This window comes from Cynocephalus volans, chromosome 4 (assembly GCF_027409185.1).
Source record: "Cynocephalus volans isolate mCynVol1 chromosome 4, mCynVol1.pri, whole genome shotgun sequence".
NCBI classification, from domain to species: Eukaryota; Metazoa; Chordata; class Mammalia; order Dermoptera; family Cynocephalidae; genus Cynocephalus; species Cynocephalus volans.
The window spans coordinates 146,044,406-146,070,697 of NC_084463.1; the positions used below are offsets into that span (position 1 = coordinate 146,044,406).

The following is a 26,292-nucleotide window of genomic DNA, read 5'->3' on the forward strand; positions in this document are numbered from 1 at the left end:
GAACTGTACAGCAGAAGTAGCTGGGCATATGTGATGCATAAGCATGATGGGAAAAACTCAAAGTGCATTTCCTTTAAAGTAACAACCATAGATTGGATTAACAAATAAAATAAAATAAAATAGAATAAAATAAAAGCAGGTATCATTTATTGAGCACTTTTTGCAGGCCAGGTACTGTCACTGTTCTAAGCAATCTACTTGAATTATCTCATTTAATACCCAAACAATCCTATAAGGTAGATATTATCATCCCTATTTTATGCAAGAGAATCACTAACCATCAAAAAATGTTAAGTAGCTTGTCTGAAGTCAGTCTGTTCTGACTAACTCCAAAACCACTCTGCAATAATTCTGAACTTAGGAACTAAAGGGGTAGTAATACATAACAATTGAATTGTTGCAAAAAAGTTTAAGTTCACAAATATCCTAGTAGACATTTTAAATGAAGTAATAATTTTGAAAGAACCAAATCAAACAAAGGATCCCAAAATCCCAGGAAGGAAAGTTTTCATACCACAGCACCAGATGCTGGCTGTACAATCCACGCATATTCTGGACGAATAAGTCGTAAACAATTAATAGCAGCCAGGTAACAGTTGCCTTGCTTCTCAAGTCCCCGGAGAGTTCGAACCTCTCTGCCAAGACGCATTCCGTATTCAAACATCACTGTACCAGCTAAGAGGCAATAATAAATTAGACATTAGAATTTCAAAAATGTGTTTCTTTAGAGATACACGGAGAGTATTTGTTACACTTCAAATACTAAAGTTTAAAACAAAATTGAGTTTAACTTAAAAGTACACCAAAAAATCATGTGTTGGTGAGGATATGGAGAAATTGAAACTCTTGTGCACTGTTGCTGGGAACATAAAATTGTGCAGCAGCTCAGGGAAAATAGTATGGTGGTTCCTCCAAAAACTAAAAATACAATTACCATATGATCCAGCAATTCCACTTCTTGGTATAAACCCAAAAGAATTGAAAGCAGGGTCTCAAAGAGATATTTGTACACCCACATTCACAGCAGCATTATTCACAATCGGAAAAGATGGAAGCAATCCAAGCATCTATCCATGGATGGATAAACAATGTGGTATATAAATACAATGGAATACTATTCAGACTTAAAAAGGAAGGAAATTTTGATACATGCAACTACATGGATGAAGCTTGAAGACATTATGCTAAGTGAAATAAGCCAGTCACAAAAAGACAGATACTATATGATTTCAGTAGCCAAATTCATAGACATAAAAAGTAGAATGGTGGTTGCCAGGGACTGGAGGCTGGTGGGAAAAGTCAGTTGTTGCTTAATGGGTACAGAGTTTCAGTTTTGCAAGAGGACGAGAGTTCTGGAGATTGGCTAAACAACATTGTGAATGTACTTAACACCACTGAACTGTGTACTTAAAAATGATTAAGATGGTAAAGTTTATGTAATGTATTTTTTACCACAATAAAAAAAATAATGGAAAATGGGATTTTTTACTTTTAGATACCATCATCACTTGGTTCCAGGACACCCCATGGATATAAAATCCATGGATGCTCAAGTCCCTTATATAAAATGGTATAGTATTTGCATATAATTTATGTACATCCTCCTGTATACTTTTACTCATCTGTAGATTACTTAATACAATGTAAATGCTATTAATCTAATACCTAATACAATGCAAATGCTACGTAAATAGTTGTCATACTATATTATCTTAAAATTTTGTATTATTTTTTATTGTTGTATTCTTAATTTTTATTGTGCCTCTCCCCCCCAAATATTTTCGATTAGCAGTTGGTTGAATCCATAGACATGAAACCTGTGGCTATGGAGAGCCGACTGTACTACAGACCCATGCCAAGTGCAGAAGACTAGCTTAGAGAGCTAGTCTCAGCCATATTGTCACCTATCCCTACCCAGGATTCTGAGACCAAGAAATGTTTGGATGTTCTGCTCAAGAACACAGGTTCATATTTTTATAATATTTTATTTATTTCACATCAGATGGTTAATGTGCTGATGTTATAACAAGGTTTACAGAGAGGCACATCTCACACAATAGCATGAAAACCCAATCAAAATGCTTATGAACCACAAAAGAATCTTTTATAATACTGTAGTTGTATAGGTTGAATGGGATAAAAATACACTGTTCTGGAATAGCATGGGACTAGAGAAACTAATTAGCATTAAAAATTCAATTTTCAAATAAAACTGTTTTTCATTTCAACAAATATTTTTTGAGCACCTGTAATATGTAAGACATGGTGTTAGAAGCACAGCCTTCCTCCAGTAGACCTAAACATTATTAATCTTGCAAAACTGGTCCTAATCAGGTAGAATGTTATTGTGAAAGCAGACGATAAGAGACCTTTAATAGTCTATACTTCCCTTCCTGTATGATCCAAGAAAATAAAGAATATGCAAACATTTTACTATTAGGAATATTAAGAACATGCCTACTGTGGGCTAGGTGGTTAGCTTGCTCAGTGGAGAGTGGTACTGATAACACCAGGGTTAAGGGTTTAGATCCCTGGACTGGCCAGACACCCCAGAAAAACCCCCACAAAAACCAAAAGACAAAAAACCCCACAAACAACAAAAAACATGCTGACAAACTAACTCTATTTACTCTTTCCAAAAAAAATCATCAAGAAACCTAATGAAAAATTCTGAGTGAAAATGATATAAAAATGTTACACATTCCAAAGGGGAACTACAATGGTTATCTTGTAAAACATGATCTTAAAACAAACATGTATTCCCTTCATTTTGGCTGCTCTGATAAAAACTTCACTGGTTACCCTACAAATCTAAATTAAGATGTATTCTATAAAAATGACTGGCCTATATACTCTTCAAAAATTAATGTTATCAAAGGCAAAGTGAGGCTGAAAGAAGTGCTCCAGATTAAAAGAGACTAAAGAGATACAAAATCTAAATGTGATGTGTGACTCTGGGTCAGGGGTGAGGGCAGTACGGGAGGAATGTGTGATGAACAAGTGTTATGACAATTGGCAAAATTTGAATACAAGCAGCGCATTAGATTATAGCATTTCGTTTAATTCACTGAATTAGTTAGTTATGTGTCCTTAATTTGATAATTCTGTTGAGATTATATAAGGGAATGTCCTTAGGAGATGTATCTATCCAGCATTCATTTTTCTAAAGTAACAAATGTTTTTTTTTAAACCATTAAAATCTCTGTGTGTGTGTGTGTGTTTGTAAAGTCATGATATCTGCAGCTGATTCTTAAAAGGATCAGCAAAAATAAATAAGTAAGTAGAAAGAGAGGGAGGAAGAAAAGAAAGGAAGAGGAAAGAGATAAGAAAATGACTTGGTTAGCTCAGTTGGTTAGATGCAACCTTGTAACACTAAGGTCAAGTGTTCGTTTCCCTGTACCAGCCAGCCACCAAAAACAAAAAATTAAAAAAAAAAAAGAGAGAGAGAACTCACCAGGATACCTATTTGATAACTTCTAAGTGTAAACTTTACTACCTTCTTGAAGGATTTTACTTAAAATTGAAGGGATGTGACAATCCAACCATAGCTAATAAGGCATCCCATCTATTATATTCAGATGACCTAATACATTTTAAGAAGAGTCAGAATTTTGCTCCAAGAACTGAAGTAAGGAAAGGGAGAAGGCCAATGGCAAAATGGCACAGGAACTCAAAACCAGTCACAAGAATTTAAGGTCTCTTTAGTGAAAAAGATAAAATTTCCTTTATAATTGGACAGAAAATGCACATAAGATGCCATCTCACTGGAAATGCCTTGAGAATGTTCTGGAAAGGGAGTAAGTGCATATCTTCAAGCTAACAGGTAATCTTCAAAAGGGTGAAGCTAATTTTGCACTTAAACATAATTAAAAAATTATTTAAGTCCAACACATAAGACTTTTGTAAAATATGTTTAAACTAATAAGGTTGCCTCCAACAGAGATTGTCTGGTGCAACTGCTTACCCTTGCGGTAATTGTGGCGATAGATGTGAAAGGCATAGAGAAGCTCATAGTAATTGTGAGCCATAAGGTCCACAGCTCTAGCCCTCGATTCAATGATTCCTACAACCTAACGAAGGGGAAGCAATCAGATATCAAAGTTAGTAGCAATCACGGCAACCACCAGAGTTGTTGCTAGCCATCAGTGTTAAAATTACCTCATTATGCAGATTCACATAGGGAAACTCTACAAGATCCTGTAGCTGTGAGCGTTCACAAAGTACTACTACCAGCTGCCGTAAGCAATCTAACTGCCTAGAAGGAAATAAAGGGATATGGGGGTAAACTGTCTTAGTGGATTATACAGGGCTGGTAATTGTTGTCTCTAAAAAAGACTGAGATTACCTGCTGGAATCAGGAATCTGGGTTAAGGCCTCATATGCTTGGCTATTGTGACCCAAATCCAAATGATGTTTGAAAATGCATGTCCTTAAAGTAGCCTAAATATCAAATTTAGATCAAATATCAAAAAAAGAGCAATAGAAATTAAAACCACATCCACAACAAACCTCAAGGAAAATTAATTTACAGCTAGTTCTTACGTGACTTTTCCAGTCATCACCCGCTTCAGTTATTGCTGCTGTAGCCAACTGAATCACCAGTTCAGGCAAACCAACAACATCTAGTAGACGTAAAACCTAAGGAGAAACAGAAGAAATTTCCATTAAAATTAACACAGTAGTTTAACTCCAAATTGAATTAGGGTTTTAAGTTAATTAGAAAGTAAAATAGGTAAGATAAAGATTAAATCAAAGGTGCTGACAACAAGATGGACAGGATTATTTGGTTAATATTTAAGATTTCCCTTTAGATTCTGTTATATACAGGCTTGTTATAAAACCCTTCTATTCCAGATATTACCACGAATAATAGCTCTCTAGTAACAGATAAATTTTGATTGCTAGTGATAGGTTGAACAGAAATAGGTGAAGTTAAGAGATAATTCTAACATGTTTTCTACAGAACTTTTACATGAACTACTAATGAATAATAGAGGGATTAAATATAGGGCTTTTGGGGCTGGTCAGTTACTTAGTTGGTTAAAGCACAGTGTTGATAACACCAAGGTCAAGGGTTTGGGTCCATTTACCAGCTGCCAAACAAAACAAACAAACATATACAGGGCTTTTGGTTGTCCTTTCCCTTCAACGGGTGTTACAAAGTAATGAAATAGCCCTCAAAAATATGAATGTGTCTATGTCCTTGTATGCATACATTCAATAAAAATTTGATCAAAAGAATGGAAATCATCATGTCAAAGAGACACCTGCACTCCCATGTTTATTGCAGCTCTATTTACAATAGCCAAGAGTTGGAACCAACCTAAATGTCCATCAACTGGATAAGGAAAATGTGGTCTATATACATAATGGAATCCTACTCTGCCATAAAAAGAAATGAAATTCTGCCATTTGCAGCAACATATATGAACTTAGAGAAAATTATGTGAAATGAAAATTATGTTAAGTAAAATAAGCCAGGCACAGAAAGAGAAATATGGCATGTCCTTACCCACATGTGTTAGCTAAAAAGAAAAGAAAGAAATATACAACAATTATAGTAATTCCTTGAACTCTCAAAAGGAGAGAACAGAAATGAGGACACCAGAAGTAGGAAAGGGAGAAGGGGAAGAGGGTTGGGGAGAAATTGGTAAAGGACCACAAATAATGTTTACGTTGTATAATAATAAAAAAAGAAAGAAAAAAGTTGAGGATACAAAAACTGCTCTCTGATTACTGAAGACCTATTATATGCGAGGCATGACTTTACGCTTTGTAGGTATTAACTCTATTCACCCGCAGAGCAATCAGATGAGGATTTTACAGATGAAGACTCTTGAGATGCAGAGTAACTTGCCCAAGGTCACACAGTTGAGACACCTAGAATTCAAATCTTAGCACCCGGACTCCAGAGCCTACTACTAAATGGTTTCCAAGATAATCTCCTAACAAGGTGAATATTTCCTAGTCTATCCCTTTGATGTGCTTTAGTTTTATTAACAGCACTTATCACTACCTAATAAGTATCTGTTTACTTTCTTTCCTACCTGACTATAAGCACCATGAGGACAGGGCATTGGTCTTTTTTATTTAGAGTTGTATCCGCGGAGCCTAAATCAGTATGTAGTACACAGTAGGTTCTCAGTTAAGTATTTGCTGAAAGAAGGAATAAATACAATTTCACTACTAACTTTTCCTACTAACTGTTTAGGTCACAGTGAATTTAGAGCATAGTAAATAAACACCATACCCCCTTACAAAATCCCTAGAGAGAATAGGTTAAATGTTTGACATAACCCATTTTTTTTTTTTTTTAAAGATGACCGGCAAGGGGATCTTAACCCTTGACTTGGTGTTGTCAGCACCATGCTCACCCAGTGAGCTAACTGGCCATCCCTACTTGGGATCCGAACCTGTGGCCTTGGTGTTATCAGCACCGCACTCTCCCGAGTGAGCCACAGGCCGGCCCGACATAACCCATTTTTAATATAACATAGAACAGTGATTTTCAAGCTTTTTTGGTTGTCCACCCTATTAACAACAATGTCTGCATACACTCCCCCAAATGTGCACATGTATTTATCTTTTTTTTTTTTGGCGACTGGCCAGTACAGGGATATATATATCCTATAGACATGTATTTCTCTAATATATTTGTATAACACATTTGTAAAGAATAAAGATAAAATAAAAAGTTTCAAAATTATTTTTATTTTCTTTATTAAAGTACAAAAAATCTGGATGCTTAGCTGGTTTTAAGGCTGTGCTTTTTACTGAACTATTATATTTAGGAACATACACAAATCATAAGTATATAGGTGGCTGAATGTTCACAAAGTAAACATATCCATGTTACCAGCACTCAGATTAATATTTATAGTTAAGAATTATAAAGTCCAATGCCCACTTGTGACTCTTTCCAGCCACTATTGCCCAAATAAACTATCCTGACTTTTTTTTAAGTTTTAACTTTATGGAACTAGAACCTTATAGGATGTAATTTTTGGGGTTTGCCTTCTTTTACTTAACTTGTTTGTAAGACTGATCTATATTATTACATGTAGCAACTGTTCATTTCATTGCTGTGCTGTATTCCATTGAAAAATATACCACAATTTATCAATCCATTCTGTTAATAGATACTTCGGTTGTTTCTAGTATATGACTTTTATGAATATGCTGCTTGGAACAGAATTATATATGTACATCTTTCTGGATATATTTAGAATTGGAATTACTGCAGACAGTGACAGTTTTCTAAAGTGGCTGCAACAAATTTACACTCTACCACAGGTGATCAGGATGCTTAATACCTTGAAAAATTTCATGGTTTTGGTTTGGTATTATCTCGGATGACATTTCATGGCTCAAGGTATATTTACTTAGATTTAAAAATAGCATTCCTGGGGCTGGCCAGTTAGCTCAGTTTGTTTAGAAAGCAGTGTTATCACACCAAAGTCAAGAGTTTGGATCCCCATGCTGGCCAGCTGCCCAAAAAATAAATAAATAAAAATAAAAATAGCATTCCTGAAAAATTCAATTGTTTTTGGCTGATTCTCGTCAGATCTGATTACAGAGTATCACTGTTTTTGCCTTGTAATGTGGCTGATAAAGAGCCTGTACCAAGGGTAGATGTGCCAGCTCTATCTTCCTCATTTGCTTGTATACTTTCATTGTTAGTATCACCTTCAATCCGACTTTTGTGTTATTTATTTATTTTTTTTTTAAAGATGACTGGTAAGGGGATCTTAACCCTTGACTTGGTGTTGTCAGCACCTCGCTTTCCCAAGTGAGCTAACCGGCCATCCCTATATAGGATCCAAACCCATGGCCTTGGTGTTTTCAGCACTGCACTCTTCCAAGTGAGCCATGGGCCAGCCATCTGTGTTAATTTTTTAAAGCCATATTGTGAAGGCAAGTTTCATTAAAATTAAGCAATAAAATGTGTAAATTCACTTAACCAGGTAAACATAATGTCCTGAAATAATATGGATAAGTGAGGGGGCCACTACCCACCCCTACCCCTAGCTGTGACACTCTCACTCTTCCCTCAGATGCCTACCTTGAGATTGAGTGACAGATGACCACTTGGTATAAGAACCAAGAGAGAGCACCAGAGTCAATCCTATATTAGTACATCTTACTTTATTTCTTCTGTGAGTGAGAGTTCTAATATCTTCTTTCCAAGCCCCACTTTGGGGTCCACTGGAACAGTGATTCTTAAAATTTTTTGAATCACTGAATTCCTCTTGATGAAATCTACAGAGGCTCTCCACAGACAAATATAAACATTTTACACACAATTTCTGAGGATTTATGCATTCCTCAAATCCATCTGGCCTCAGATTAAAAATGCTCACTCAGAATACAATATTATTTTCTCATTAGTAGGATGATAGAGGGTTAGTAAGAGCTATGAATCTATTTCAGTGTAAATTCATTTATGTAACAAGCAATGAACAAAACAGTAAAGGCTGGTATTGTGGCATTTACTTTTTTGGTGGGAAATCAGATAACAAATAATCTAAAATATAATATCAAGTACGGTTATATGTTATAAAGAAAAACAAAGCAGGGCCCAAAGTGCCTCAATCTGCACGTGTGCACATGATGGAGAGACAGCATGCATGCACAAGAGCACGAGCACAAAAGCTATTCTACACAGACCAAACAGAAAGGAACTCTCTGAGGAGGTGAAATTTGAGCAGAGACCTGAGTGAAATGAAGGCATGAGGAGGAGCATCCGAGGCTAAGGGAACAGCAGGCAGAAAGGCCCTGATAAGAATAGCACATGTGCTTGACTTGTATGAGACAGTAAGAAGGCCACTATTGTTACAGCTGAGTGACCAGAATAGTGGTTGGAAACAAGGTCAGGATGGGTACCCAAGGGCCAAATTATAAACTAAGACTAAATATAGCATTACTAGTTAATTCTTTGAAGTATCTGCAAGACTAATAATGTATAAATTAAGTAATAAAATTCTAATGATGAATGGCTAATAAAATAATATCATGGTAGGAATTTCATGTGAGTTAAAAACATATATCAAATTTAACTAAAAATATGTTTCATCAATTTCTCTAGGCAAATCCATATTTCTTTTCACTTGAAAGCTCAGGGAACAATTACATCTTTATAGTATTTTCTCCAAAAATACCAAAGCAGTGTATTTCAGATACATTTTTACACAGGGTGGTGGTAAGAAGAACCAACCTATAATGTACCTTATCATAATATTGCAGCCTGGGTGTGGACACAATCTCCCCATCCTCTGAGTGGATCAAGCGATCCAAGAATTCCTCTTTGCCTACTTCCGATGCCGCCTGACGAAAACATTCCAGAGCCTGGAGAAATAAAAGAATATAAAGTGACTTCTAACTAGAGTTAGATTATTCCACCTCTAGGTACTATAAATTAGGGGTTCACATGCTAAGGAAAACCAAAAAATAAACAAGATTATTTCAGTCTACTACATTCATAACTTCTGCCATATCTAAATTCTATCTCATGCATTACTTCATATTTTTCTTTAATTTATCTCTTTTTATTTAAATGCTATTAATTAAAAAGTAAACTTTAATAAGATGACTGATGGACAGAAATGTAATAAAGAAACTGTAGAAAAATGTTAAAACTGTAGAATGTGAGTGGTGGGTATATGATTGTTTATTGTAAAAGTCTTTAAATTTTTCTGTATGTTTGAAAATTCCCATAATAGGATATCAGGGAAAATATTAAAAATGTAAACTACCATAATGAGAAAAAGAGCAGCATAAAACAAAAAAATATATACAATGAAAACAAACAATGTAATTAATAAAAATGCATCCCTAAAGACCACCTGCATGAAGGGTAGGAGGGTTTTAATGTTTTCTTATTTTCCAGTGTCCTATGTCAACCACAAGTGCTGTCCGGTTAGCTCAGTGGGTTAGAGTGCACAGTTATAACACCAAGGTCAAGGGTTTGGAGCCCCATACTGGCCAGCCACCAAAAAGAATACCACAAAAAAACCCTGCAAAGAATAAGAAGCCAAACAGCCCTCACTTGCACATCATGCCCTTCATTGGCACTTCTTTACCCTTATTTAGAAGATTCTATGCCTCCCACCCCATCCAACTTAGATGGAAACTAAGTGCCCTCCCTGCACTGAAGTTTATTCATCACTCAAATGCAGTTTACCTTCTGTCCTTCTCCTGTAACTAGATAACACCGTCCCAGCATAAATCGACAGGAACCAACATTGACTTGACACCAGGGATGGAGCAGTTGAATGTAATCCTTAAAGGCATAAAAGGTGCTTTCTGATTAGAAAATAAATACTACTTAAGGAGATATTCACTTCCAAGTTCTTCACAGACAGAGAGAAGATAGTGTTCGATCCATATAAAAGGTTTATTTCTAGAAATCTGGAGATTAAAACCTAATCCTGTTAATATTTTCTTACATTAGGTTAGACATCTTAAGAAAGCAAACAGAAGTCTAGTAATATACACACATAAACACACACACACTTTAAATCTCAGCAGTTTCCCAATTTTTGGTATTTACTGGTTCGATGACTAGATTCCAATAAAAGATTTATATGAAGACAATGGTATGTTTGTATTACTATAAAGAGATCCTAAAGAGAGAATTTTTAAAAAAGAAAAAAGAAAAATATACTCTAGAGAGAATTATGTTAGGAATGATACTGTCAAGAAAATCTCTTTGGGGTATGGCTTAGCACAATCAAGTTTAAATTATTATGGTTCTTATTATCAGCCCAATTAAAATGCAGTTAACATTTACAAAGAAAAAAATTCCAGCAATCCCTTTCTTCACAAGAATGATTGAATCTGAAATGTTCAACAGAACTCACCTGCAATTGTACATACTGACAATTTCCCATCAAACATTCTAAAAAGAGGCAACCTGGATTACGAGGCCATCTAGTCATTGGATAAGGAGATATTTTACTTCTTTTGGCAAAACTTAAATACAGTATATGCACTGGGCATCAAACTCTGAAGAGTCCATGAAATAGCTTAATTTTAAAAAAAGGTAAAGAGAAGGAGGCCAAGCACATGTTCTTCCCACATCACTATATAACCTTAATATTAGACAAACACAGTGAAAAGGTTATGTATATATACTAGAAGCCTTGTCACCCAGCTTAGAATTCAGCTAACTATGGCATAAAGCAAGTATTTCATCCCTGGGTGCTCATTTCCAATTCCAGCTGGTATACCGAAGATCCGTAAGTGTTGGTGCCAATGAACACCCAGCACCTAATATGGTACCTGGTATACAGAGCCATTCAATAAATATTTGCTGAATGAATAATGTCTTAAAAGGGATCCAAGTATTAAATGTGTGTGCACCACTAAAATCTTGCTCAACTCCTGAGCAAAACAACAAAATAAAACAAAAATTGATATCATATCTGAAAATAAATATTTTCTCTTTTTTTAGGGGAGTAAGCACCCAACCTCATTAAAAATCATTGCATAGGCAAAACATGAGCCTTAGACTATTTAGATTTAAGACACCTTTCAACTGGCTTTTAAGTAAAAGGATACAAAAGCTGAAGTATATAATTGGTAATTGCAGTAATCATTTCAGGCCAATTCAATCCAGTTTGGCTCAGAGGTGCCTTTGGTTGAGAGAAGAGGTGAGATATAATGTGTTTTCTTGCAACTTCTTGGAAGAATAACTCCACAATTGTCTGAGGGCTAGATACTTAAAAAGAAAAAGTTATGGCAATCACAAACTTATAATAGTAATATCAATTTTCAATTAAGACAGTCTTCCAGTTCATCTTATTCCTGTAACAAAGAACATTTATTATTTCAAAATAAAAATGCATCATGGGTATAATCAGTGGCAATATAAATAAAAGCAGTTTGTAAACTGTGAAGTACTATACAAATACAATAAAAAACCCACTTATTTCTTTTCAATCAGGTTCTCTCAGGTTGAAAAAAAACTACTTATATCAGCATTGCAGTCATTTCACTGATGTTCCTATACTTAAGTGTCTTCCCTATAAACTCTTTACAATAAATACATTTAGTCCCAAGATTCCAAGTTTTTTACCAAAACAATACAAAATGAATTCTCTAGAATAATGATTTTCAAGCATGAGGGTTCCTTTTAAATATCTGTTGACTAAGATAAGATTACAAAAGCTACCATGAACTCAGTAAATTTTTAAATGATATTGTTGAACTAATCACTGGAACATCAAAACCCAATAGAAAAGCAGTGTGTTGTGTGTGTGTGTGTGTGTGTGTGTATGCAACACCCTTAATTTATGATCGATCTGAGACTGTAGCTTCATAGACCCCTTGCCACAAACAGGTCTCAAACCACAGCTTGCTTGCTCATGCTCTGAAAGCAAAGAGCCTACCCAATGTCTCCACAGCACAGGTCACAAAAGACCACCTTAATGAATGTTAAATAAATCCCCAATTTAAAATCAAATCTGTAAAAATTAAAGAAAAAAAAATCAAATGGGTACACAATCCACTCCTTACCCAACTTATTTGCCATTAAAGCACCAGAGTCAGTTAGTTCCAGTACTGATAAGTGTTGGAGATTAGACTCCCTGTAAGAAAAAAAAAGACAGCTTAAATTTTTCTATGCCAAACATTATTTCCACAAGTTACCCTACTAAGAACACCATCAATTTAATTAATAAATTGCACACAACAGCTCCACTGAAAGCACAAATAAAACTGGAAAATGTCATGATTTAGATTGTTATCCCATGATATTACTCAGAGATCATTCAATGAGGAACTGGAGCAAACAGGATGGTTTATCTTATTGAAAATGTATTGGCTTTTCCTTCTTCCTTTGGTTATAAAGAAGCTCAGCCTACCTTTAATAACTAGCACATTTTTGTGTGTGGTCTAATTTTCCCTCTGGCTTCATCTTATTATTTGGCCTTCAACATGATTTATCTGTACATTACACACATATTATGTAATAGGTATATATGTAATAATAAATATATATTTATTATTTTCATTCTTGTAAGTTGCCTTCAACCTTTAGAAAAATGGAGCATGTAAGAGCCATCTTAAAGGAAAATAATTTTACAGCATAACGTGAAAAAAATTTTTTTAAGACAATGAAAAAAAATAAACTCACAACTTATTTTTCAAACAATTAGGATAATGAAACTCACAATGTGTCAACTGGAACATCGGTTGCCAAGCACTGACTTGCCCACTTAATGAGGTAATAAGATAAGAGTAGGGGAGCTGTACGATGTAGTAAGTCTTGCTGAGCTTGAAAGAGCTGACCAGATCCCCAAATCACCTACACATGATGGGTGGGTGGGTGAGATGATAAACAACAGCAATTAGTAATAGTAACTCAAGGTTCAGATGAAGGGAAAATAAAATAAAAAACAGTTATAAAGGGCACAACATTGTAAAAGCAACACACCTATTACCTTCTGGGGTGGCATGAGGCAAAATATCTTCTCAAACATTAACAGTCCAACAATTATCAAAAGATAGTTCACCAAGTCATAGGAACCAATAGCAGAAAGGAAGCCAACAACAAAAAGCTTAACTTTCACTAAATCTCTGAATTGAATTAGAGAAACAGGGAATTCTAAATCCTCTCTTATGTTGCTGGTGTTGGCCGGTAAGGGGAGCTGAACCCTTGACTTTGGTGTTATCAATACCATGCTCAAATCAAGTGAGCTAACCAGGTAGCCCTGTTTATTCAGTCTTTTTTTTTTTTTTTTTTTTGGCTGCTGGCCGGAGTCCTGTTTATTCATTCTCAATTCAATATATAGATAGAGCACCTAATAAGGCAAAACACAGAGGTTAAAGCAGTGAACAAAGACATAAGTCTGTGCTCACTGAGCTGATATTTTACTATGTGCTTATACATCCATATCAGGTTTTAAATTTCACAAGTTTTCCCTCAAGTAGTACTTACTGCATCTCCTAGTCTCATTAGTAACTGCTGTAAGATCAAAAGGTCTCGGCAGATCAGGAAGCGAGTACTGGCAATTTTACACACACCTCTGCACACAACATGCCCTGCCGTGCTACTACCATAGAGCTGGGAAAGATTCATTCGAATATTCAAAGGCTGAGCTGTAATAAAAAGAAAAATGGAGTTAAATGTATCATGATTTCCTCTAAATCAAAGAGGCATATTTGTTGTTTTGTCATTTACCTGGATTGAATCCCTTTTCCATTTCCACTTCAGTTTCATAATCCATCTCCCGTATAAGAAGACCAATAGCATGGATTGGGTTCCTAATCTCTTGAAGTTTACTACAAATATCCTCCATCACATTTTCTCTATAAGGACAATTAAAAACTGCTATTATTACCAAGAATACATAAGACAGGCTCTATAGGTCCTATAAGCTAAATGATCTATGAAACAGGAAAACCAACCACCTAATAAAGGAGTGGCGATAATCACTGTAGCATACGAGATACTTTCACTCCACAAAGCAACGTTTCCCTCAGTTTTTCAAAAATGACAGACAAAATGAACATGAGAAAGATACTTTTCCTTTTTAAAATTTGTAGCTAATAGTTAACAGCTATATCATATTTTATGAGTTTTCAGACGTGAAGTCATATGTTAGATTTTCTGTTTAAAAGCTGAAACACCTAGTTAGAATCATAGGAAATCACTTTAACTTTAAGCTATCATGTCATACACTTGAACATACATTAAAAACCAGACTTTGGCACTGAAAATGGCTGAATTTCCATTAGTAAATGCACTTTACCCTAAATTCTCCTTACACATCAATAGTGATCAAATCTTCCAGAATCTGTTCTGCAGCCTTTTCTGGAGACTGTACATTGTAACAACTCATTTCCATCATAACTGACATATCCATTGTTACTGATTCTCCAATCAGCCGGAGGCACTTTATAAGACAGATGACATCCCGAGCAACATCCACATCTATGAGTAAGAGAAAGTAAACATTCATGTCTTAAGCCAATGAAGATCTATTGATTAATATTATATGAAAATAAAATATTAATAATTAAATGCCAAGGGACCTATCTTGAGGTCTCAGAGATGCTTGTGCCTCTTTAATTTTCCTTAAAAATATCTATAATGTGGTAAATTGACCAGGAGAAGTCACAGTGACACTCAATGTTTTCTGCATCCATCAGAAACAAAGCATAGGGTTCTTGTAGGAAGAGGATTAAATATAGACATAATTATTATTACCATCAGATATAGTTATCTCATCCTCTGTCAAAAGGTTCTCATCAGGCAGGAGATACAAATGGTCCACTAAAGAGGAGGGCACAAGGAAAGACAGGTACCCCTGGAAATACAAATATTCCAGTTACATTTTTTCAGTGAATTTTTAAGGATGTAAAATAATTGAGACATAAATTTTATAATGAGGAAACACCAGACAAACCTAAATTGAGGAATGCTCTACAAAACAATAGGTATAGTCTTCAAAAAATGTCAATGTCATGAAAGACAAAGAAAGGCTGACAGCAGTTCAAGATTATGCTAAAGAAACACGACAACCCAAGTATTGACAAAATCAGCAGAATCTCTATATTTTCTAACGGTATGGGAACTGGAGCCCACAAAAACACTGGTCTACAAGTCAGTAAACCTGAATTAGAGTAAGCAGACCTAAATCTGAATTAAAAAAGCTCAAAGAAAAAAAAAAAAAAGAAACATGACAACTAAATATATGTAAGATCTTGGATTGAATCCTGGATCAGGAAAAAAAATTATAAGCAAAGCACAACAGACAAAATTTGAATATAAACTATATAATATTATATCAATATCAAATTGCCTGATTTTTAAATTGTGCTGTGATTATTTAAAAGAATATCCTTGTTCTAAGAGATACATGCTGAAGATAAAGGGGCATGATGTCTACAACTAACTCTCAAGTGGTTCAGGAAGACATAAATATTTATAGAATGAAGAAAAGCAAATGAAAGTTAACAAATGATGAATATGGGTGAAAAATAGCATAAATTCTTTGTGCTATTCTTATAACTGTTACCTTAAGTTTGAAATTATTTCAATATAAAAAGTAAGTAAATAAAAGAAAACACAGAAAGTATAGATAATAATGCAGAAGACTATCTAAATACAAATGAACTATAATTTTAGGGAAAAAAACAGATACAAAGTCCTAAAGGCTAACTACAACATTCGCCAGACTAACATTCTGAAAGACCCATTGAACTAATGGAGTCCTTCTGTATTGCATCAGTTCCCTTACTTTTTTCAGCAGGCACACCATGTTTGTGTGTGGATTCAAATGTAGGGCAAGAGGATGAGACAGAGCTTCTTGATACTGAAGACAGCAGGCATAGAACTTGCGCCAGAATTCCTGTTGCAAATTTCGAAATTCCTCCTGGGAGAATTCATATTCTGTTACACTTCCTTGGAGCTGGCAAAGAAGAAAAGAAAGAAATTAAAATCTTGATACCATTCAGGATTTTTCTCCACAAAAAGCATAACCATCCATCCACAGGTAAATGAATATTCCTTATGCATTAAATGCCCTAGGCTGTACAAATGTATATCTAATTCTCTAACTTAAAAAAAAGGCTTAAGGGCCAGCCCGTGGCTCACTTGGGAGAGTGTGGTGCTGATAGCACCAAGGCCACGGGTTCGGATCCTATATAGAGATGACTGGTTAGCTCACTTGGGAGAGTGTGGTGCTGACAACACCAAGTCAAGGGGTTAAGATCCCCTTACCGGTCATCTTTAAAAAAAAAAAAAAGGCTTAAACATTTATATTTCCTATTAACAAGGTCAAGTGATCAATTCTAACAATTCCTTAGTACCAATCTGTCCTATATCAAGATGGAAGAAGACTGACCAGTTGGCTCAGTTGGTTGGAGCACAGTGTTGATAACACCAAGGTCAAGGGTTTGGATCCCCACACCAGCCAGCCACCAAAAAAAAAAAAAAAAAAAAAAAAGATAGAAGAAATTACTATCATTCTTTCTCTATCCAAACCTCACCTCACTTTCAACAGCTAAAGTAACTTCTTTCTTTAGTTCACTCCAGGAAAGATCCAAATTCCTCTCAGTTCCTCGGCAGAAAATCTAAAATTAAAAGAGACATTTTTTGAGTATTACATAATACTCAAAACTGAATGAAAAAGACTCTACTTTAGAAAATGTACAACTATGCAATAGAGATTGGGCATGCCTGTAATATTCATTTATCCCTAACACTGTGCAAATAATTTCTGAAAGAAAAATCATAGCAATTTTAAAATAGTGTCTACAGAACAGAAACTATAGAAATCTATAAATCGGAGGGAAAAAAACGAGTACATTTAGACCATTACAAAAATGAAAATAACTACTATTGCTCAGTCAGAAAGAAGGGTAAATGATGCCAAAAATATATACCCTAAGATTGGTACAGACGTAAGCAAGGATAGTGATGGGGATATGTCACTCTACTAGGAATGATCTCCTACAGGAAAGTGTTTGATAAATGCCTTAATGATTATTTAATATCTCTGTGTGTAAGAGATACCGTGAAGATATTATCATCATACACATAATTATTGTTATCAAGGAAGAATTGCTGGTGAGATGAGAGAAAAAAACACCTTAGGAGAAGGTGACCACATCATCCTGGAGTTTTATCAGAGAGAAAACAGAAAACATGCAATAACCAGATATTCAAGAATGTACCTAGAAGAAAAGTCAAGGGTCTGGAAACCACATCACCTGAAAGAAAGTTATAAAACTGGGTATATTTAGTCTGCAGAAAGATAACATAAAAAAATTCTTAAAATACCTGAAGGGTATTTTAGAAGGGTGCTTCATAGAAAAGAGACAGATTATATATGAAGTTCCAAAAGAAAGAAGCCACCAACAGGATGGAGGTTAAATTCAATCTAATACCAAAGAACTTTTAAGTGGCACAGTTTAGGAACAATAACTCACAAAGAGCTAGTAAGAAACTTGTCACTGGAGGCAGAGACAAGCTTCAGAAGGTATTTCTGCTTTGTATGTGAGGTCAGACTAGGTATCTTTCAATTCTATGAGTGATTACTGTATTTTAAACCCATGAAGCTAAGTGGAAATTTAAGGAAGCCAATGGAACTTTAAAGAATCCTTTTGTAGGGCCGACCCCGTGGCTCACTCGGGAGAGTGCGGCGCTGGGAGCGCAGCAGCGCTCCCGCCACGAGTTCGGATCCTATATAGGGATGGCCGGTTTGCTCACTGGCTGAGCGCGGTCACACAAAAAAAAAGGACAAAAAAAAAAAAAAGAATCCTTTTGTAAAGCAATAAGCATCTCTTAAACCATGTGACTTTGAAGCCAAAGTTTTTTGAGTTTTCTTGAACCTGAATCAAATCAGTCCTTCATTGTACTAACAAAAGGATAAAAACAGAGTATAATTAAAACTAGCAAAAACAAAACCCAAACCAAAACACTTTAAATTTCTTTCAAGTATAGAAGTTATAGGCAGTGTAGTACGATATCTTTTTACAATAGTGTACACATAAGCTTCTCTTTTTACCTCTGGCATGCTTCACTAGTTAATGGGAAAGTGCCCCCAACCCTAACTCTCCACCAGGGCCTTATTTAACAGAAAGAACATTTAAAAAAATATTACAGAGCTGCTCAGTTAGCTCAGTTGGTTAAAACATTGTGCTGTTAACACCAAGGTCCAGGGTTCAATCCTTGTACTAGTCAGCCAAAAAAAAAAAAAAATTACAATAGTATTTATAAAACAAATGTATATATAAATGCAGAAATATATTCAGTGTTTCATATTTGCAAAATAGCAAAGATTAATAGTAATTATTAATTATACAATATAGTAACAAAATAAGAAATAGTCTTAAATAAACATTAAATATTTTCTTGCTGACCTGTAAAGCTTTACATAAAGCTGCATTTATGAATCGTCCTGGTGTAAAAAGACTGTGCAGATACATTTCCTGTTAGAACATTAAAATGAAAGTTAGTATCATTCTAAAAAAGAAAATTTGAAGGAAGAATTCAACACATTAACAACAAAGTTCGAGTTTCTATTATATGAACATGGGCATTTTGCCCTTCTACATTTGAGCAACAACAAGCAGTAGTGCACTTATATATTTTCACACTGAAAGTGAAGACTGTAATGTCTTTGAATCAACTAGATGTGCTATAGTAAAAATGGTGTTCTCCTCATGGAGTGCTTCAATGGATTCCACTAGAAAACATGGCTTGTCAAATGCCAGTCTTAAAAAGAGGAAAATCTAGTTTATTGGTGATATACAAGAGTCTCTGAAAAGTTCATGGAAAGATTCATATTATCTTTAATTCAATTTTTCCACAAACCTTTTGAAGTACCCTCGTACATTGGTAAGAGAACAGTTAAGCCGGTTTCTACACCATCTATAAAAGTACTACTTATTTTATGGCTCACATATAAAAGAAAAGGATCCAGTAATAATAACCATTATATGTAAACAAAACAAAATGCAACGAGCTCTCACAAGTGGAAAAATGAAGTAGAGAGAATAAAAAGGGAAATTTTGCCTAATTATTTTGACCAAATCTCATAAATCAGACTTGCCCATAAGCAGCAAATCTAACTGACCTTCATTCAAGTTTCCTTCCTTCTACTGAGGTACTGGTGCATGATAAAATGACCAAAATGAAGGAGAAAAACAAGGATTTTAATAATCAGCATATGATTTGGCTTTCAGACAAAAGCCAAGTATCAGTAATTGTTAACTGGAACAATAAATCACCACGACCAATAACCTCTTAGGAATAAAAATTTAGAAATAAATTTCAGATATTTAAAGTGGGTTTTCCACTCCTACAAGTAGTCATTTTTCAGACTCAGAGCTCATAATCTTTAATCTCATTTTAAGACTAAGTCATCAACTTAAAGTTTTTCCTTTTATTTATCCTAAGGGTGTCTCTGAAAAATGGGGAGACTGGCCTGCTGTGCTTTTCACTTCAGTACCTTTTAAAATTATTTTCTTCATGGAATATACCTCTATCAGAATTTATCTTATTTCTAGTTTTTAAGCATGTACCCACATGGCTGGTGTAGAGAACACCTAAAGTTTGTACTTGCCCAGAACCCGTTCCTCATCCATTCACAAATCCCTTACCTTTCTTTGTGGCACCATTCCTCCCCTACCAGTTCCTGTAATAGCAAGGCTCAAGCTGGCCGTGTGTCCCATGCTAGGTTAGGATGTTCTAGTCCTTCTGATCAGAGTGATTATGTCAGGAATTAGCATGACTCAAGCCAGGCCAGTGACTGTCACCTCAACGACCTGGGACTGAGGTGCTAGTCTCTTTTCCGGGATTGTTAAATTCACAGAATGCAAGCTCACTCAGAGGAAGGAGCCTGCCTGAGAATAAACCCAATGAAGAGGAAAGCAGAACAGAAGAGAGTAGAAGGCATTGTTCCAGCCACAGCTGAAGGCAGGTGATACTGAACTTCCCAGATACACAAGTCAATTCTCCTTTTAGCTATGTCAGTTCAAGGTGGGTTTCTGTCACCTGCAGCTGAAAGTGCTCCAACTGATACAACTGGTTCTTCTTAAAATAATGATCAGGGTTGATCATCCCCTTATATAACACTTAATATATTAAGTTGCTTACTCTGGGGTCTTGGTCATCTCTGATGATGATCTCTTCCTCTGGCAGAGGCTGCATAAAAACTGGATTCCACTGACCTGCAACATTACTACAGAGAAAAAAAAAAGCCCAACAGTTTACATAAAAATGATGAATAAAATCGAAATTTAGGATGTTGGCAGCATCTGGGTAGGGAAGACCTCATCACTGAACCCCTGTAACAACTGCTCCATCAATTCTATTAACAATGTTTAAAAAAAAAAAAACTTATTCTTAGCAGAGCCTGATTTTTATAGAAGTGTTCTTACCAAGTTTTAACAGGCATCATCCTGAAATTAAAACTCTAAACACAAATGTAGAAATAATAATAAACACAAAAGTTAGAAGTGATTTTATTCTGTATTTACTATTTGCTAGACATTATAGAAGATGCAATTCTAGATATTACTGATATCACTCATGTATGCCTTATGATAACTCTTTGAAGGATATACGTATCACTCCCATTTCACAGATGTGGAAAGTGAGGCTTAGGATATATCACAGCTAGTAAGTTGCATAACCAGGATTCCAACCCTGTTCCAACTCCAGAGCTTATGCTTTTGACTACTTTGCTCCAATGCCATCTATAAGGAGCAATGTCATATTTTCTGGAGTTTGGCTTGGGGATCAATCTGGGGGCAATAATTCCTAGAATTCTACTCTGGAATTTAGGGTTATGAGGGACCCAGAGGATTCATTAGTTCAGTGGTCCTCAAGCTGTGGTCCAGAGAATCCTCTACTGGTATTTCAGGGGTTACACAAGTGTTTGCTTCAAAATTGATTTTTAGAATGTATTTGCAACTATTAAAAATTTTTAAATTAACATCATGTACATTAAAAATATTAGATGCCAAATATAACTAGAGATTATCAACACATTAAATTGTATTATAATTTTATATTCATAAAATACTAATTTTGTGTTATATATTGGAGTTCATTACCTTTTGAAGAAAAGGTTTCCTGTCTTATACAAAATTTGGGAAGCACTGTATTTGTCCAATCTATTTCTCATCTCAAGATGAGGAAATTGAGAACACAAAGGGGCTACTTTCTTTTGGAAGTTGTGGGTATCAGGAATAGTTTTTGCTTAGAAGTAAAGAAAATTCCCAGATTAGAAGTATTTTGGGTATGTGTGCTATCCCTCTCAAGAAATACGATATTTTCTTTATCTTAGTTCATCTCTAAGAACCCTCATTTTGTCCTACAACCCAAAGGTAAGAAATAACACATAGCAGGTACTTCAGAAAATAGTAAAAGCAAAAGAAGGTACTTCAGAAAATAGTAATAATAGGCAAACCCAGGGTTGTCCTTCGAATGAAAAGCCTTGACCCGATTCTATATTAAGAGCTCTTTTGTCTTCTTAGCATGAAACTGCTTGGGGTGAGGTAGGATGACAGAGTTAAGAGACCCATACTGTTCAAAGTTGATGTATTTCACAAATGTTTGGTTCTCAGCATCATGCCACAAAGCCCAGATATCCGTGGAGGTTAAGGCAAAGTCAATAAGCGTCTCCTAGGAGAAAATGTGAAAAAAAAAAAAAGGGTTAAAATAAGAAAGAAAAGGCAGTGAGTGGCGCTTGATGACTTAAATTTGTACTGGTAGAAGAGGTCAATGTATAAAAACAAATCATGGTACCACATGAACTTGGTAAAACCCAGCTGACATTTTGTTTTCCTACATCATTAAATATTCCATTTTAAGACTACAATCCTATTATAACACAGTGGGATTAGCCAATACTTCTTTCTTCTACTTGTGGATATACAAAGGATGATTCAACCTACCTGAGAAGTGAATAGTGAGGATATGTGATCTAAACTATAGCGGTTATTCTCAGTGCTCACCAACTGGAAAATGCAGAACTGTTAAAACACAAATAGATAATTTGTTGCTTGAAATAATCAACACGTTACTTTTCTAAGCAAGGATTATTAGCATTCAGAAACCATTTTTTAAAAAACTGGTAAAATACACATAACATAAAATTTACCATTTTAACCATTTTTAAGTGTACAGTTTAGGAGTGTTAAGTACATTCACATTACTGTGCAACCAATCTCCAGAATTCTTTTCATCTTGCAAAACTGAAACTCTATACCCATTAAACAACAACTCTCCATTCCCCCGATTCCCAACCCCTGGCAACCACCATTCTACTTTGTCTCTATCAATTTCTCTACGACACGTACTTCATATAAGTGGAATCATGCAGTATGTCTTTTTGTGACCAGTTTATTTCACTTAGCATAACATCCTCAAGGTTCATTCATGTTGTAGTATGTCAGAATTTCATTCCTTTTTAAAGACGAATAATATTCAATCATATATATGCTACATTTTGTTTATCCATTCATCTGTGGATGGACACTTGGGTTGCTACCACCTTTTGGCTAATGTGAATAGTGCTGCTATGTACATGGCTGAACAAATATCTGTTTGAGATATTGCTTTCAATTCTCTTGAATACACACAGAAGTGAAATTGCTGTATCATATGGTAATTCTATGTTTAATTTTTTGAGGACCCTCCATACTGTTTTCTGTAGTGGCTGCAGCATTTTACATTCCCAGCAGCAATGTACAAGCGTTCTAATTTCACCGCATTCTCACCAACACTTGTTATTTTTTATAGTAGCCATCCTAATGGGTATGAGGTGGTATCTCATTGCAGTCAAAAACTTATTTTTAAGTTTATAATTTTGCCAAAGTACCAGGGATAATTTGAAACATACATACAATACAAACAATCAACAGTAGTTGGTTAAGCGTTATTAAAAATAAAACACTATAAAATAATTCATGTTTAATATTTAACTCTACTGCCAAAACAAAATATTTCAAACTTGAAAATAACATTTGATGGATAATATTTTAAATAACTGGGCTTTTTTTGGTGGCTGGCTAGTATGGGAATTAAATAACTGCTTTGATAAAGAAAATTAACTGTAAACTGACAAGAATAATGATGACCCTTTCCTTATAACAGAAGTAACTGTCCACAAAGAAGTATTAGAAGACAAATTTAGAGTCAAATTGTCTTTTGAGAAAAAACAGGAGTGTATGAAATTTGAAAAATACATCCATCCTAGCCTAGACCTGTGTTTTATGAGCTACAGATGTCAATCCAATAGTAGGACATAAAACTAATTTATCAGGTCTCAACCAGCATTAAAAAATGTTCAAAAACCCATAAAAAAACTATCAGTTTTCCCCATACCAGCCAGCTGCCGAAAAAACAAAACAGAAAAGGCAAATTTTGGGGCTGGCCAGTTAGCTCAGTTTTTTAGAGCACACTGTTGATAACATCAAGGTCAAGGGTTCAGATTCTCATACCAGCCAGCTGCTGCCAAAAAAGTATGAGTTCCTCAGTTCATCACTTATAGTAAAGATAAATATGTTTCAAAAAAACTTCCTGTTATGTGTCTACCACTACATATGCGTATGTTAGACAGCACTGCAAAACATTTCTTTTTTCTTTCTTTCTTTTTTTTTTTAAAGATGACTGGTAAGGGGATCTTAACACTTGGCTTGGTGTTGTCAGCACCACGCTCAGCCAGTGAGCTAGCCGGCCATCCCTATATAGGATCTGAACCCATGGCCTTGGTGTTATCAGCACCGCACTGTCCCGAGTGTGCCACAGGCCGGCCCTGCAAAACATTTATTGTAGATTCTAGCCAAAAAATTTGGAAAATGCTGCTCTAGTGCAGTGCTTCTCAAACTACTTGTGGTCAAAGATAAGTTGTTTGTTTTTTAAATTTTCAATCTGTTGAAGACTGATATTTTGTGGATGTCTGTGGAAATGTCAAATCACGTTAAGTCTCGAAATGTTTCCTCTCACTTTCTGTACTTATTTCACTATTAACAGGCAACAAAGAATTCATAGCCCAGGACTTCCATGAACCACACCATAGGGCTACAGGACTTCCGTCTAAGATGTTTATTGCTGTCTTAGATGGAAATACAGATGGCATGCTTATAACATCAATGAAGACACAGTGCTGGGAAAGACTGAATTAATACACTTATTACTAGAATTAGGATCCAAAAGAAAAACAACCAGAAACAAATGAAATCAGTAAGAATAGATATAAAACAGTATAGAGATTTTAAAAACAAAATAACAAAACTCCACCTGTGCAGATTAGGAAGGAAAAAAACACACCGAAGATCAGTTTTTATGAAAAAAAAAAAAAAAAAAAAAAAAAAGACTCCAAATTCACTATAATCTGAATAGGTTAACATTGCCAAAAAAGCTACTCTGATTTTAGGCTTCATTAATAGAAACATAATGCTCAAACCATGGAAGGTAATAGCTCTGCTCAATTTTACACACTCCTAGAATACTTCATTCAATTCTGGATCTAACCTTTAGAGCAGTGATTCTCAAAATGTGGCCCAGACTCCTAGAGGTCCTTGAGACTGATTCAGGGGGTTAGTGAGGTCAAAACCCTTTTCATAGTAATACTACAACATCATTTGCCCTTTTCATTGTGTTGTTATTTGCACTGATGATGCAAAAGCAATAGTGAGTAAAATTACTAGTGTCTTAACATGAACCAAGGCAGTGGCATCAAACTGAACACCCTTTTATGACAAAAACACTCAAGAAATTAGGAATAGGAGGGAACTTCCTCAAAATGATAGGGCATTTATGAAAAATTCACAGCTAACATCATACTCAATGAAACAATGAAAACTCTTCCCGATAGTAAGAAAAATCAGGAACAAGACAAAGATGTCAGCTCTTACCACTTCTATTTAACATTGTACTAAAGGATTTAGCCAGCGATTACAAAGAAAGTAAAACCTTATTTGCAAACGACATTATATATATTTTTTTGACTTTTTTTTAATGGTTGCCCTAGAGTCGGCACTATATCGACATCATCTTGTATATAGAAAATATTAAGGAATCCACTATAAATCTATGAGAACTAAGAAATAAATTCAGCAAGGCTGCAGGATACTATATAGACATACAAAAATCAATTGTATTTCTATGAACTTCCACTAAGCAATCTGAAAATGAAATTAATAATTTCATTTATAATAGCATCAAAAAGAATCAAATATTTAGGAATAAACTGAACAAAAGAAGTATAAAATAAACTAAAAACTACAAAACATTATAAAAAGAAATTAAAGACAACCTAAATAAATGGAAAAACATGCCATGCTTAAGGACTGGAAGACCTAATATTGCTAAGATAGCAATACTCTCCAATATCAGCTACAGAGCCAACACAATCCCTATCAGAATCCCAGCTGGCTTCTTTGTAGAAACTGACAGGTTGATTCAAAAACTCATATGGAATTGAAAGAGACCCAGAATAGCTAAAACAATCTTGAAAACGAAGAACAAAGTACTAGGACTCACATTTACTGATGTCAAAACTTACTACAAAGCAACAATAATCAAGACGGTATAATACAAGAGCTGGCCAGTTAGCTCAGTTGGTTAGAGTGTGGTGCTGACAACACCAAGGTCCAGGGTTTGACCCCTGTACTGGCCAGCAGCCAAAAATAAAAACAAACAAACAAAAAAAACTGTATAGTACTGGCACAAGGACAGACACACAGATCAATGCAACAAAATTGAGAGTGTAGAAATAAAACCATTTTTCTACAGCCAAATGATTTTTGACAAGGGTGCCAAGACCATTC

At 35.1% G+C, this 26,292-nt stretch overlaps 1 protein-coding gene and 2 non-coding genes across 4 annotated transcripts in view; 1 reads left to right on the forward strand and 2 right to left on the reverse strand.

The window, feature by feature from the left end:
- Positions 1-26,292, reverse strand: part of NUP160 (nucleoporin 160) — a 51,046-nt gene that overhangs the window by 9,525 nt on the left and 15,229 nt on the right. The window contains exons 8-29 of one of the 2 annotated variants that reach the window (XM_063093384.1): positions 22,414-22,491; positions 22,044-22,141; positions 20,609-20,693; positions 18,871-18,939; positions 16,996-17,079; positions 16,245-16,415; positions 15,212-15,311; positions 14,770-14,935; positions 14,183-14,310; positions 13,940-14,100; positions 13,173-13,306; positions 12,517-12,587; positions 11,560-11,719; positions 10,860-10,929; positions 10,181-10,279; positions 9,226-9,345; positions 8,713-8,775; positions 4,543-4,638; positions 4,346-4,440; positions 4,159-4,255; positions 3,965-4,070; positions 515-675 (exon numbers count right to left, since the gene is read on the reverse strand). In XM_063093384.1, coding sequence (XP_062949454.1) covers positions 515-675; positions 3,965-4,070; positions 4,159-4,255; positions 4,346-4,440; positions 4,543-4,638; positions 8,713-8,775; positions 9,226-9,345; positions 10,181-10,279; positions 10,860-10,929; positions 11,560-11,719; positions 12,517-12,587; positions 13,173-13,306; positions 13,940-14,100; positions 14,183-14,310; positions 14,770-14,935; positions 15,212-15,311; positions 16,245-16,415; positions 16,996-17,079; positions 18,871-18,939; positions 20,609-20,693; positions 22,044-22,141; positions 22,414-22,491 — 2,412 coding nt within the window. The remainder of the gene's footprint in view (positions 1-514; positions 676-3,964; positions 4,071-4,158; positions 4,256-4,345; positions 4,441-4,542; positions 4,639-8,712; positions 8,776-9,225; positions 9,346-10,180; positions 10,280-10,859; positions 10,930-11,559; positions 11,720-12,516; positions 12,588-13,172; positions 13,307-13,939; positions 14,101-14,182; positions 14,311-14,769; positions 14,936-15,211; positions 15,312-16,244; positions 16,416-16,995; positions 17,080-18,870; positions 18,940-20,608; positions 20,694-22,043; positions 22,142-22,413; positions 22,492-26,292) is intronic. The other variant, XM_063093386.1, reaches the window with a different exon arrangement.
- LOC134377476 (small nucleolar RNA U13) lies at positions 1,997-2,101 on the reverse strand. The gene has a single exon (XR_010023517.1). It is a non-coding gene; the product is annotated as a small nucleolar RNA U13 (small nucleolar RNA).
- TRNAV-GAC (transfer RNA valine (anticodon GAC)) lies at positions 26,068-26,141 on the forward strand. Its single transcript has one exon. It is a non-coding gene; the product is annotated as a tRNA-Val (tRNA).